Below are 15,312 nucleotides of genomic sequence, written 5' to 3' on the forward strand. Positions count from 1 at the left end.
GGAAGAAATTAAGTGAGGCCCAATTCTTGTGAGACGCTTATAGTGACTGTATTTTTTTTGTACGACATTGTGAAAATCGTCCAGAACGCTGAAGACGGCCTAGGTGTGCCCAGGGGGCTTGAGACGTTGTTCTCAGAGCTGTATGGGCACGCCGCCCTGTTGGCTCCAGATCGTGCGGCGGTCCGGCTCTTCACTTCCTACCTCTGCCCCCCGTTCCACCCGCCCTTCCCCGTCCCGTCCCGTCCCGTCCCGTCCCTGCGCTGCCTCGGCTCTCCCCGCCGGGCGGGAACCCCGCCAGCCGCCCCCGCGCGGGAAACAAACCCGGCTGTCAAGCGGCCTGGAGCTGACAGTACCCGGGCCCGGGACTGGGTTTCTTCTTCAGAGGATTGTTCCAGCCAACCCCTTTCGTCCTGGCACCGTCGGCCGCAGCCTGAACCACGGCGGGGTTGGGTGTTTTTCCCCTCTGCGGTTTATGGGTGTCTGTTGGGGGGGCTCAAGCCTGAGGAGACCCCGCGCGCCCCGCTCCCCCTCAGGGAGGCCGGTGGGCGGGAAACGGCCGCGCGTGCGAGGAAGCCCCTCGCTCACCTGAGGGAGCGCCCCCCGCCTGGCTCCTCCCTGGCCGCTGGAGGGGCGGGCAGTCCGCGCTCGGCTCCGGCGGCGGGCACGGCTGGCGGGGCGGCGGCGGGAGAGGCACGAAGTTGACCGGGATCCGCCTCAGAGGGCGAGGCGGCCTGGGACGGGTGAGGAGAGCGGCGGCGGCCGGTGGGGACGGGAGGTCTGGGAGCCGAGGCGGGGCAGCGCGGCGCCCGCTTCTCCCCGCCGAGATGGCCGGGCGGGCGCAGGGCTGTGGCGCGACCTGAGCGGAGCGCGGTGGGCTGGGGAGACCTCGCCGTGCGGTGCCGCAGGGGCTGTCGCACGCCGCGGGACGCCGCGGCTATGGAGGTGGCTCCCCGCGCTGGGTCGCTGGCTTTCCTGGTCCATCTCGCCCCGTTAAACACGCTCCTTTCCAAAGGCCAAGGACGCCGAGTCCTCCCGGGCGTGATGAGAGAACAATACGGCTCTCCCCGCACGGCCAGCTGGTGAGAGGCTGGCGGATCGCGGCCGGACAGGCCTTCACCCCGAGCGCTCCTGCGGGCGAGCGGTGGCTGTGCCGGCCCCGGGGCGAGCGTGCCGAACGGCGGCCAGGGGAGCTCTGCTGCCGGCCGCGGAGGGGAGAGCGAGTTGCCGGAAAACCAGACTCCGGTAAAACCTGAAAATCTCTTAGTTTCTCTCGCGGCTGTGAAGAGCGGGGGCTCTTTTCTCCAAGTGCGTTTACGGGCCGGGGCTGTCCGGAGCGGTGCCTCAGCTGGAGGTCCTGCTGCCGGCCTGTGGATTCAGGTGAGCTCGCACTGCCCGGGCCGCCGGGAGCCCTCGGGGGTCGCCGAGTCCGCCGTGAGTCGGGGGCGCCGTGGCCGCTGGCCCGCACGCATTCCTCCGGGGATTCCTGGCATTCCTGAGTTGAGGGCACTCTGACTTCTTCATCTCCCTTTTATTCCATGAATTAGCGTGTTTTTGCAAAAGGGTGTGTCTGCATTGTGTGTGTTCTTTTTCATGGGAAAAGCTTAGAGTGGCAGTTCAGCCGTTTTATTCTTCTTCCCAATTAGCTTTGCATCTGATATAATTTATATCCCTCCCATATGATGACAACTTTACGGGGAGATCAGTGCTACGATAAAACTTGAGTTTGGATTAGCATCTGCAGTTGATGGAAGAATAGTTGTTACAGCTTTTATCTTTCTCCTGTTTTTCTCTTTAGCATGTAAGTATTTAAAAAAAATAACTGCAACATAGTCTGAATAATTATCAAAGCAAAAATAGTGGAAACCTGTTCTTGAAAGTTATCTGATTTATCTGAACATCTACATGTGTTTGACCTGTGTGCACTTACATAAGATGAATCCTGTTGAGGAATCAGACCCCTGCTCCTAGGATTTAATGATTTGTGGTATACCCATATGAATTTGATAAATTCAGTGTCTGATACGTATTCTGACAACTGACTCCATCACATGTCAAGGATCTCTTTATAGAGCTGGTTTTAACAGAACTTTAAAACTTTTAGAAAAATATAACTAAAATGACAAAAACAAAACACTGATTACTTTTTCAAGGTAGTTTACAAGAACTTGTTTAACTAGTGATTATATTCTGTAGATACGTAATTGAATTGTTTCATTTTTTTCTCATGTTAGACCCAGAATAAATGTGGTTATGCTTACAGTGTGTAGAAAGCCAAATACAGTTACTGCTGTAATATAAAAGTATACAAAGCTATGAACCTCTTGTTACAGAATTTGTGGTGATATTCCGAAGAGCCTGTTGTCTCCCTAAGTGTATCATACAACTGTTTTTATTCTCAGAATCTGGGTTAGTTATGTTTTGGTTTTAAATTTAATACATGGGGTGACTGTTTAGGCTGCAAGAGTTTCCTCCAAGCAAACCAATTTATTTTAATTTCTGTTAATTTTTGTTATCAGATCTTACTGTCACTAGTAAAATGTCTGGTAATGCACTTACGTTCCCTTGACAGGGTATATATGGGAGATGTGGATTTAATTCACTGCAAAAATGGTCTGTGGTGTGTCCTGTGTAAGGAATTTTACCTCAGCTAAAGGATGACAAAGATGAAAAAAAGACCTGGTGACCGTATGTTGTTCCTTCTTCTGCCTTATCTTGTGTAATAGGAAGTTGATCTTTCTGGGAGTATTGGTGAAACTGGTTTGTCTAGGCTCTGCAGTGTCATCTGAAATGTGTAGGTGAAAAGGCATGACCTCAAACTTGAATTTTTTAATCTTTTGTCATGGAGCAATGTGAGATTAACATATATGCAAGGAGTTTGTTCAGCCTGGACCATAGTGGGCGGTTTATGATTTAAAATTAGCTACTTAAGTATTTTGAAGGCCAAATAATTCCAAATTCCAAATAATTTCGTTTTGTAGCTTGCTGGTTTACCATTTCTGCTTTTTGAAGTCATGGTGATGATGATAATGGTGGTGTTATTATCTGGCCTTTTTACTATGTTAATAATCTGAAAATGTGCTTATTAATATCAAGTGCATGAACCTGATTATGCAAAACAATGTTCGGCCTGCAGCAGTGTCTGCCTGTGTTGATAGAGGGAAACTAGCAAGAATCTGGTCAAAATCACTGATGCTAGTAGATTCTGAGAAATTACAATGAACATTAACATGATGGGCCATTTGTTCCACTTCTGCAACTCTGAACAGCAGCAGAAATAAAGCAGGCTTAAGAAATTTGTGGTACTTTCTTCTGTATGCCCCTCTTCTTCCTTTTTAGGGCTAGGAAGAGGTTATCTTCTACCTGATTGTTTTGGTGATAGGATTCAGAGCTGGGCTTTACAAAAAACTACATATTTACAACATAGACATTAACAACTGTGTCTTGAATGGCCAGGATGAGGTGAAGATGTTGGAATTTCTCCAGTTTTGTTGCTAGGTCTCAGCAAGCCGCATACTGAGGAATATGACCCTGACTTGATGCATCCTCAACTTAGGTGTGGTAGTTTATAGGTTTTTCTAATACACCTTGAATGCTGTGTTGGAAGGATGTGCAAAACCACCAAAAATGTTGGGTTTGTAATTTCTGTTCTTACTTGGCAAAAGAATGGAGAATCCTCCCTCTGAGAATGCTACATTACCAGGTTGTGTGAGGGAAGGTACTTCACGTGTTCATGGAGTGTTCATTCCAGGCATATTTATCTGGAAACATTAACACATTTCAGAAACTGCTTTGTCCTTGACTCTCTGAGTGGAGTTAAATCTAAATGGTAATATTTTTCAGTAGAGCCAAGTATGACAATTTAATGTTAAATCCTGAGAAATTAACATGTTAGGAATGCATATGTTAAAGATTTAGTGAAGTTGTAGTCATGGAGTCACCACTGTTTGGGATTAGAGCTCAGTGTATTTGCTGTGACCTTGTGTTATCTCTGCCAACAGAGCTGGCATACTCCTTGAAGGAGTTTATCCAAATGTAGCCTTATAACCTTTTGTTTTATGTGAAAGAGAGTCGATGACAAAATCCATAGCCAAAGACTTTAAGTACATAGTATAGTTTTTCCATGCATGCCTCTAAATTTTTAGCCAGATTAACTGTTTGAAATTAAATGGATCCATCTTTTGTATTTCTGAGATGCATTAACCAGATTGACAGTCTCGGATTTAAAATTAATATTCTATAATAACCTTTTCATATTCTACTTGATTTTGGTAAAGACAGAGAGCAATGAGGAATAAAGGTGGTTGGAGAAACACCTCAGAAAGTACTTTGACTTAAAAAAAAACACTGGGGAGATTGGTAAGAATGGGAGGTGTCTCGACTGTTACCACAATAGCCCCTTTCTGTGAGGGTGGCCAGGCACAAATTCATTACCATTGAAATAGCTGCTTGACTGTTGGCAGTCTGAGCATGGCAAGAGTTTGACTCCAGGCATTTGCAGAAGTTCTTTATTTAGATGTACATCACACACACCATTTAAATGTAGCTGAAATGTTGATGTGGAAACTACGTAATACATTATGAAAAGGAGACCTATTGGCTAGATTGCCCATGCTTACACATTCATGTGCATATGTGCCTATGTATTTTTGTGTTTATACATAAACTCTCAGAGACACTTGCAGAAGCTGAATGCCATTAGGACTTCAACTCTATTTTAAATTCTATTGAAAGATATCTCTAAGAGCTGTTGAAGTTTATTAGAATGGAAGATGTATCTTATGCACATCAACACACTCGAAAGTGAGTGATGACTTGTGATCTGTTTCAACATAAAGCATAACGCGAAAGTGGTGTGTAAAATTAGAGCTTTTATATAGAGATGGGGTAGTGTTTTCAGTGACATGAATGAAGCTCAGAATATTTGTTAGGTCTTGTTCAAACTGGTAATGGATTGGGGTACACCTTCATGCAGTCATTTGCATACCACTAGGTGGTATATGCAGGGAGCAAGTGTTCAGCAGTAGCAGCATTTATTTACAAGGGTAATTGCCATGTAATGTTACATTGTAATTCCACAAGCACTTGAAGTTTCATAAAGAAGCAGCCTACCTCCCTCATTTCCCACCAGTAATTACACTATTCCAGTGTGAAGGTGAGAAGAGTGGCAGCTTATGGGAGCTGGTTAAATGTGTGTTCAGTGTACAGGCAGGGCCCGCACCAGGAAGCTTTGGCTGCATAGGCTAAAAGTGATGCATCTCCTGGTGGAACAGTCCAGCACATCCATGAGGCTCCTTTCCTCTCTGGAGTTATCTAGCCTGTTTCTACTTAGCTTTTGCTTCTCAGACTGAGTGTGATGATATCATCTTGCTGTCTCGTGTTGGCTGGGCTCAGGGCCTGCAGTTCTTACTGCATATTTAAATATTAAAATGCATGGTTGAGTTAGTTGAAAGAGAATAGATGGGTGTGAAGCCAAGTGTTTAAAGAATACAATGTAATTAAGACGAAGTTTAACAATAGAAAAATGGGAGCCATAGCCGGCTTGGATATGCATGAAGCAGTGGCCTTCTGTTGGCTGTGTAAACATGACTATTAAAGTCTATTTTACATGCAATTTTTGTACTTAAATGCTTGCATCGATATAGAGACTAACCCTTTTCTCTGTGTCTTCATATAGGAGAGACCTTGGTCTCTGCATACAGTTGTACTCATCCCGAATTTCATTTAGGAATAAGCTATATTTATATAATCAAGGTTGTGCTGGCTGTGTCTGTTGTGTTGCTGTTAACTGTAATTTTTGTAGACAAGATTATCTTTTTTGTGGTGAGAATACTGAGAATAAGGTCCAGTGAGATGGCACATCTAAAGCCAAGGAATAATTCTTGGACTAGGATAATAATTTTATTTATTTTAGCTAATATTATGAATAATGTTGTGTTCCTGAAGCACTGGCAAAACTTTTCAACAAAGGTTGCCCTCTGTTTCCATTTATTTGAGACTTTTTATTATAACAGACTTGAGATTTTTTCCTGAGCTTCTAAAAATATGAACAGGATACTCTCTTCTATTTAAACAATAATGATATCATTGGGATGTATTAAGATAATTTCCTTTGGAACAAAATACAAAGTTTCTAACACTGACAATTGGAGGAAAATGTAGTGAAACAACACAGAATCTCTTGTGGAGTGAGTGTAACTGTATCAGATATTTTGACATTGCATTTGAAATCACAAACTGCTTTTAGAATCTGTAAGTATCCTTGTCTCACTCAGCTGTTGTTTCTGTCAATACTTCAACAGATATGAACATCTGATAAACTAGAATAGCATATATGAAATAAAATTTCCTATTGGTGACTTTATTACCTTTTTTTTTTAACCTTCTCATTTGTTAGTTTGTCATAAGAGTGAGGAAACTTGTGTGGTCATATCACGTGTGTATAAGTATTTATATGGGATTTTATTAATTTGCTTTTTGTATTTGAAGTGTATAAATGTTAGTTGTGCTTCAGTGGTGTCAAGATACTTAAAGTGCAAGTAGATAACTCCAATAGATTGGATTCTGTGTTGGGGGCAAAAAATATCTTGTATAGGCATATAAGAGCCTTGTGGCTCACAAAACAGTATAATGGCATAAGTACACTTATGCAGGTATTTGTATCCACATAAAGCTTGCACCAGCATAACTTCGAATAAACAAACGTAACTCTCCATCTTCCTCTGATGACTTAATTAGTACCACAGTGTATACGACCTGGGACTAGTGGAGACAGATGACATCAATTAGTGTCTTGGAACTGTATTTCAGATATAGGTTCGGTTCTAGTGTAGTATACTTTTAATGTGTTTTTTTGTCTCTGATTCCATTTTGTTTATGATTTGGGAGAGTCTGGAAACTAATTACTTTAATAAAGAAAAAGAGCTTTTAATAATAATACAAATGATATATTTCAGTGGTAATAGTTTAGAATATTATATGAGAAATGTGGGGGTTTTAAAATATTTTTATCATTAACAAAAATTAAGGCTTTAATTTCTACTCACTAAGCAAAGTTAGTAGGTCATGCCGTATTTCCTCTGGGGATAAATCCGGTAAAATTATGACTGTATGAATTCATACATAGCAGGTTAAGAAAAAGGGATATAGGTTATGTCCTTGTCTTCCATCAAACTTTGACAATTTATGAGACCTGAGGATCTGCCAAAATGTCTTGTTGTTGACTTACAGCCATTAAAGCATATTTTCCTTTTGGGAAGGAAAAAAAAAAACCAATCAAGAACACCAACAAAACCTGCTAGTTGTCACATAGCTCAAGCATTTGGCTGATTTGGCACATACTTTCATAGGACTAACAAGATATTTTACATTTGAGACACTGAGACTTCCTCACACACAGCATTTTTCAGCCAGAGGGAGTATGAACCAAGCTGTAAGCAAGTGAACAGTATCTTTTGCTCTAACTGCTGTTAATAGTTCTTTCTACTGACAGTATTTTTTAAGTACAGTTATCTTTCTGCCCTTGAAAAGCTGGTGGGTATTAATATTATTTTATTGGCTGAGGATCTGAATAAGATTGTTTAATAACTGGGCAGAACTGAAACGGAAATCCTATCTTTAAGGCAGCAAATCCAAGACTCGCCCCCTTTGCTCTACTGTATTTCAGAAGAAAATGATAAAATGTGTAACCTAAACATGTGTGTTTGCTATGATTAATAGTTACGGAAGAAAGGTTTTATTTGGAAGTTTAATCCTGCAGGAAATTCTAACTTGTCATCCCTAGGCTGCCATCTAAAATCAGAACAGAGAATGATATTTTTCACAGAATAGGAATGAAAGTAACTGATTCAGAAATCTTGAAATGCTACTAAAATGTATTGCCGTGATGGCATGCTTCCTTCTGTCCCCAGGCTCCTGTACAGGTCAATGTTCCTGGCTCGACTTAATTTTTCATTGTGCACCCAAAGCCATATTTAATCACAACTTGGTCAAAGGAAAACAAACAAACAACATTGACTTTATGGAAGGCACAGGCCTACATGGCTCCTGGAGGCTGGAATTATTGCTTTCAAAGGGAGGCTTGAGTAACCCACTTGCATGGGCACCATGCACCCCTTGGACTGGTAATGGGTATGAATTTCATTGCAGGTAACAATGCAGTCCTGGGACCATAATGGAATGCAGCAGGTCAAAATCTGGCCCTTTGCACTGTACCAGTTGGTGATGCAGATTCATGCAGGGACTGTATCTAAGGTGGTGGATGGGATCTAGTACTAAGTTTAGAAATAGCTTGTGCAGTTCATTTATATGCAGTGGTTTTAGAAGAATATCAATTGCTAGATTACTTTTTATGAAATATGTAAGATTAATTCTGCCCGTAGTAATAATAAGTCAGCCCTGTCTTGGAGACTGAAGTGATACCTTGATTTGGTCTTGTGTCTGTGTGATACCAAGCATAAGACTTTGTGATGTAATGCTGGTGTATGGAGTTGTGAATAATACATGCCATATGGCTTAGGTTCCCAGCAACTCATGTTTTTTTTTCAAGCATAGAATTTTTTTACAGTCTCTCATTCCAACAGGTAGGAAGAAGAGGTAGGGCATGAGGCTTTCAGGCATCTTTTGAAGGGAATGAATATTTGAAAGTCAGTGGTCTATTTTCCAGTTCTTCATTTATAGAAATTTTGGGTGGGTCTTCAATGCTGATGTCAGAAAAGGTGACCAACAATAAAATAAATCTCAGGGTGTATTGTTCTTGTATTGGTGTTTTGGTTTTGTGTGTTGGTTTTTTTTTGTGCCCCCCCCCCCCCCCCCCCCTGCAGAGAGCTTTCATACACTGAATTATGACATGATATAGTATAGAAAATCCTCTGTATAGGCCTTTTGAAAGTTTAGAGTTTTGACTAATAGACAGGGCGTGGTGGTTTACAGACAGTACAGGGACAAGAAGAAATAGCTGCAGAAGTTTTAGTATGTTCTGTAGCTATCATGATTTTCTTTCTAACAGGTGTGGGGAGTGACTGCCAGATATGATACAAATGTAATTTTATATAGACAAAAAATATACCTCAAGTAGGAAAAAAATCTTAAATGGGGATAAGGAATCTACTGGAAAGATGGCAAACTCGTTGTTTCAGATGTCCTTCTGTTGCTGTATATTGTCAGTTTGCTCTTAAATGGGTTTCATTGTCCCCTTTAGCAGTCCCAAATCTGGAACTTTAAAATCTACCTTTTCTCTCTTGTGCTCTTCTGTAAGCAGTACACCACATAAACTCAGCTACCGCAGAGCTATCTGCCATATAGTCTGAAAAGGACGGCAACCCAGACCCATTTTCCTCTTGCAGAAGCCTCAGATTGTGGGTAGGATTGACTGTGATGAAATTTCTCCTCATGCTTTCAGGGCATGTTTGTGAGGTTGTGTTCCACCAAGTGTAAAAACATAACAGTTTTGGTCTTTCCATGAATCATCCTGTCTGTTTCCTTTTCTTCACCCTCACAGTATGTAAGTTTTCCTTCCTCTTCTCTCCTAAAGTTATTTCCTGTCATTTTTCCACTGCACTGTGATTTATTATTGACCTAACGCCCATTTTGTCTTGTGATATTGTTGGTATTTTCTCGATAGTCAGCTGCACCAAGAATCCGTTATTTAGCTTGGAGAGCAAGCTCAATGTTATGTAAAGCCAGGGGACAAATTTTACAGTTCCTTCCTGACATTTTGCTGTGTATGTGTGAAAAATCTGGAGTAAACATCCATAAACGATGACATCCCTCTTCTTGTTTTTTTTTTTTTTTTTTTTTTAAAAAAAGAGGCACTGATGAAATAATACAGGCTTTTTTTTTTTTTTTTTTTTTTTGTAAGAAAATTTGGAAATAAATTCCACGGAACTAAATGTAAATTGATAATTTAGCATTTAATAGCTTGAAATTTTCACAATTCTAAAAGTGTACTCCTTCAAAGAGAAGATAGTGGCATGTCCTAATATTCCTTTAATGAAATATCTACAGCTGACTCAGTTTTAGGAGTCTCAGGATTATATTGGATATGAGGGAGTTTCTGTTTTTCTGTCATCAAGAGAGCAAGGGAGGAGTCCTAGTGCCATAGAAAAAGTCAGATCCTTTCTATTCTTCCATATTCCTTCAGCAGGTGTTGCAAAAGGAGCCCACGTGTAATGTGAGACAATAGCTGTGATGGATCTGCGACTTTTTAAGGAGGTCAGGGAGCACATCGCTGGTGGGGAATAGCGTGTCCCCCCACATGCCGTTCAACATCTCTGCCTTTTTTATCTGTCTCAGGAGCCCTGTCTGTCCAGTACAGCTACTTGGCTCGTGTGCTAGAAGCAGACAGTGTGAGATGCTTTATTGCAGATGTGTTAGAGGCGTGCCTAGTAATAGGGGTGTATAGAGAGGATACAGAAGAGCAAGCTTCATATGCAGAGTTTGGCATTTAGCAGGATTGGGAAGGCATTTTTTTAAAATAAATCTGACTTGTAGATTTGGCTAAAGAAGAACTGAAATGGATGAGTGGACACAGTTCCATGCCTTTGTGATGCTGTAATGTTAGGAAGGCTGCAGAGCGCCTGAAGAAACAGCCGTGTCTGGCACAGGAGTATGTTTCTCAAAGGCACTCTTTTCTGCTCATGTTGGCAGGGAAAGCAGTTGGGGTTCCAAATGACAGGGGTTTTCTTTTTTTGTGAAGCGGGTCTCAAATAGCTCCTGGTATCTAGCTTTAAAATAGCTGTGAAAGGCAATATTTTGGAAGCATTTAAAGAAAATGGCTTTGGCCTATTAAACCTTCAGTATTCCTCTCCTGTGGCTCTTTCTAAGGTATTGTATCAATGCTGAAGAACAAACTGCTACAGAAGAACACGCAGAGTATTAGATTTTCAGACATGAGAAGCTCTGCTGACAAGTTCTCTTTATAAACAAAAATGTCATAGTTTTTATTTTTTGGGGAAAAAAAAAATTGTTCAGAAAAATGAAACCGTGTCTGAGTAATGATAAATTATGGGACTTTCATTCCCACTGGAGGCCAGTATTTAAAATGAGTGTTTAAACACCTTTATGAAGGCTTATTTTAAAAAGAAATCCCAAAACTGAAAGGCCTGATCAGCTTTGAGTACCAATTTGTTTGTTCACAGAAGTTTTTAAAGGTTATTGTCCATGAAAATAGAGTTAAAACACATATGTAGTTTTGAATTTTGTGATTGCTCAAGTGGTCCAAGGCTGTGTTGCTGCCAGAATAGGTGATCACATCATTCCCTGGTGCCTTACATGCTGATCTGATACAAAGCTGCTCTTTTTTTTTTTGCTTATCAGTAAAGCTGTGTGGCTGTATGGTTGTCGGCTTGCAAAAGGAACAGGGAGAATTTTACAAGCTGAAATAACAGGGTGCTGGAACTGTTGCTTTTGGAGATACTGTGTTATGGCCTACATTTTTTAAGTAAGTTAGTAACATACACCTTTGAAGTGAAGTAAGCATCTTTCAAACCAACATATTGGAACTTTTTAAAGAACTTCCTTCTGTAGCCTGATAAACTGGATGTGACCGAACAGGGAGTACACACAGTGTTCATGGGGCTTCAGAATGAGGAAGGGCCTATGTAGCTACAGAAATGTAGACCTGGAGGCTCAGGCTGAATCTAGAGTGAACTCATTAAGTCACTTTCTTTCAGCTCTTGACAGTTTTCCAGGAGATACTTGATTGAAAATTACTCTTTTGATGAAATTTCAAATAAAATAACTTACCTGGGGAATACAGTGAATATACTCCAATGATATCTGTAAAACTTAATGAGTTACCTACTGGAGTGAATTTGCTTTGTTTGTGCCTGACTGTGTTTTCTGGATCTTTAACTCTGTGTTCTTTTGGACTTGTTCTAAAACTGCCTGGTTGTGTTTTGCTCTCCTGAGCTTATGTTTAAATGTTAATATGGCTGATACTAACTGCTGGCTACAAAATGATCACTGATTTGTGAAGGATACAGTCTATTAGTAAATATAATGGAGACACCCAAAATAAAAGCTGCTTGGATTCAAAAATTGTACTAGAATTGCTTATAATTGAAGTAACTAGATTCCAAAGCAACTAACACCATCTCTGTGGGTGATCTTAACCACTGTTATTTCTTAACATTTACAGTCATAAAATAACATTACATTGATTAAGAATCAGTCATTTGTCTTCGTATCACAATGTATTCACTTTAGGTTTCGTATAGCTTGTATATTTATTTATCCGCATATTACTGTTAGTCTTCATAGTCATACTGAATGGTAGAATAAAGTAATTAATGAAATAATCTAAAGTATTTAAAACAATTACTTTTTTTGTAATTTTTCTTCAGCTATAATCCTCTGATAATCATGGAGCCATATTTTGCTGGTTTTAAGCACTTGCAGCAGGACTATGAAGTCACTCTTGAACTTGCAAGTGAGGAGACTCAAAAAACTAGAAATGCACAAAATTCTAGGATGGGGTCTTATGGTGTCAGTATTAGAGTCCAAGGAATTGATGGACATCCATACATAATACTAAACAATACAGAAGGATGTTTGTCAGAAAATCCTCCTCCTTCTGGAAAAGAACAGCAGGCCATTTCTCAGACTGCAAGCAAGCCAGCCACCGACTCCAATATTGCTTGTAAGTTGGAGGACAAAAACAGTGAATGCACAAAGTTTCCTGGAACACAGCACATGCAACCCTGTATGCTTAAAAGCCTGAAGATAACCAACCTGGATGAAAAGGAAAATACAATATCAGAGGTTAAAGATGGAACAATGAAATCCTCCAATTTGTTGAACTTTCAGAGACATCCTGAACTGTTACAGCCTTATGATCCTGAAAAAAATAACTTGAACTTGGATAATTACCAATCTTCTCTGTGCAGTAAATCGAAATCTTTGGCAGATGAAGATAAAACTGAAGCAAAGCCTTGGGTTTCCTCACCTCAAGTAGTATCTCTACAGAAAACAAATACTTATCTTGCAGAGCCAGCCAAAGCAAATTCAGAAAAGATATATTTGACCAGGTCAGTAGAAGACCAAAGTAGGCAGCTCCTGGATTGTCCCAGTAGCACAAACAGCCCCAATGAAGGGTGTGTTTCAGAATCGTTTTCATCTGCAGGAGGATCCCAGTGTATTAGTCCCACTGCTTATCCAGAGACAAGAAAACCTCGGCCAGATGTTCTTCCCTTCCGCAGACAGGATTCAGCTGGGCCAGTACTGGATGACTCACGAAGATCATCGTCCTCATCAGCTACTCCCACTTCTGCAAATTCCTTATACAGATTTTTACTTGATGACCAGGAATATGCCATCTATGCAGACAATGTTAATAGGCATGAAAACAGAAGATATATCCCATTTTTGCCTGGAACTGGTCGTGATATTGACACTGGTTCACTTCCAGGAGTAGATCAGCTAATTGAAAAGTTTGATAAGAAAGTTGATAAGAGAGGTAGGTCAGGAAAAAGGAACCGAATTCATCCAGATGATCGTAAAAGATCACGAAGCGTTGATAGTGCCTTGTCATTAGGGAATGATGTAAATTCAGATTATCTGGGTGAATTCAATAAAAGCTTGGGCAAGTCAACAGAGCACTTGCTGAAACCGTCTAAAGTCTGCCTTCACAAGCAGTTATCCAGAGATGAAAAGTCACATTCCAAAGAGATGAAGATTTCTGCTCGAAATATTGGAAAACTGCAAATGCCTGATAAAGACACTCAGAACAGTAATTTCAATTCTTTGCAATACCATAAACAAAATGGAGCTGATACCGAGAGCTTTATGTTTAGGTCATCTACACTCCCAGGACAGAGTAAGAGAGAGGAAGTTAAAACAGTAACCTCTACTTTATTGTTGCCAAACCGAATCACAATTCCACCTGATTCAGGAGCCAAGAAAATTTCTGTAAAAACATTTTCATCTGTCCCTAATACACAGGTAATTTTGAATTTACTCTTGAAGTTGTATTTTGCAGTCAAGTGTACTACAACTGTCCTATTGTTAAGTGCATATTTTTCTGCTTTTCATTACAATGAACTCCCATTACACAATACTTCGTACAATGAGATAGCAGAATCGTTCTGGAGAAATATAAATACAGAAATTATTTCTGTAGTTGCAGGTATAGAAAACATGGCTTGTAAAACAGCTTACTCTTATGTGAGTGAAGGAAGATGTTGGGGCCAATGAAGATTATTGTAGATGATGTTATGATGATTTGTAAGCACAAATGCATAAAAGTAGAACGCTGAGATGTATGTAACTCCATACAAAATTATATTTCCTTTCTTTTGGTATGGAGTATGCTTTTTTCTTGCAGTAAGCCGAAACTCCAGTGGATCTTTGTGAACTTTAGGTACACAGTACGTTATTCTTTTCATAATAGAAAAGAACAGAGAACTTCTAGTGTACAGGTTGTATTTACAGCCCTCTTAGAATTATTTTTTTGATGTTTTGTCTTGTCCTTTTAGGCAACTCCTGATCTCTTAAAAGGCCAGCAAGATCTTGCACAGCAAACAAATGAAGAGACTGCTAAACAGATACTTTACAATTACCTTAAGGAAGGGTTAGTAAACATATTTAAGTTTTCAAGAGGAGTCTATACTTTCTCAGTGTTTATTTTCTATGACATTTAAAATGTGAAACTGAAAATCAAAGCTATAAGTAAATGAAATGTCTGTTTCATAATTCTGTCTTGCAGCTGTGTCCTTTAAGGCATTATAGGATCTCAAAACACACAGGCAATCTGGACTTTTAGAAAGTATTGTACAGGATTTGATGATATGTACCTGAAATTTGTGAATCAGAATATGTTTGTCTATTAAATACTTCTGGAGTTAAACTTCAGGTGATGTGGAGGTTCATGAAGAATTCAAATAATACCTAATGGGAGTTTAAGCTTGTAGATATTTTTAAACAACAACAAAGAAGTGTTGTCTCTTGATAACTTTGACAGAAGCTTTCTTGTTGCTGTGCATTTAATCCTTTATCCACCTGTAAATCTTTTACTTGGTATTTTCTAATGATAACTTATTGAAAGATTAAGGAAGGATAAATGAATGAACATAGACATTATACCATTATGCACTTAAATTTCTTTGCATTCCTGATGTAGCAGGTTCTGGGAGCTGCTGAAGTGTTACTTATGGTGCAGTAGTCAGGACTTGAGAAACCTAGTACTAATTACTTCTAATTTCAGTATGTTTAAATAATATACATGCTGAATACCTGTCTTTCCACAGCTATGGTCTTGTATAAGAGAGTAGCAGTTAAAGAGTTCAGTGATTTATTTATTTTTTTTCTTTTTAGAAA

The 15,312-nt window shown here is 40.1% G+C and overlaps 1 protein-coding gene across 11 annotated transcripts in view; it reads left to right on the plus strand.

Annotated features, from left to right (window-relative positions):
• Positions 1–282: 282 nt before the first annotated feature.
• CGNL1 (cingulin like 1) overlaps positions 283–15,312 on the plus strand; it is a 56,542-nt gene continuing 41,512 nt past the window's right edge. For 2 of the 11 annotated variants that reach the window (XR_010475236.1, XR_010475238.1), the window contains exons 1-4: positions 289–740; positions 1,644–1,798; positions 12,342–13,938; positions 14,472–14,566. Coding sequence is in view for 7 of the 11 variants with exons in the window: in XM_065075987.1 (XP_064932059.1) it covers positions 12,361–13,938; positions 14,472–14,566 (1,673 nt within the window). In the remaining 4 variants the exon portion in view is untranslated. The other 9 variants (XM_065075984.1, XM_065075982.1, XR_010475239.1 and 6 more) reach the window with 9 other exon arrangements.

The sequence above is a fragment of the Columba livia genome, chromosome 11 (assembly GCF_036013475.1).
Source record: "Columba livia isolate bColLiv1 breed racing homer chromosome 11, bColLiv1.pat.W.v2, whole genome shotgun sequence".
Lineage (NCBI taxonomy): Eukaryota > Metazoa > Chordata > Aves > Columbiformes > Columbidae > Columba > Columba livia.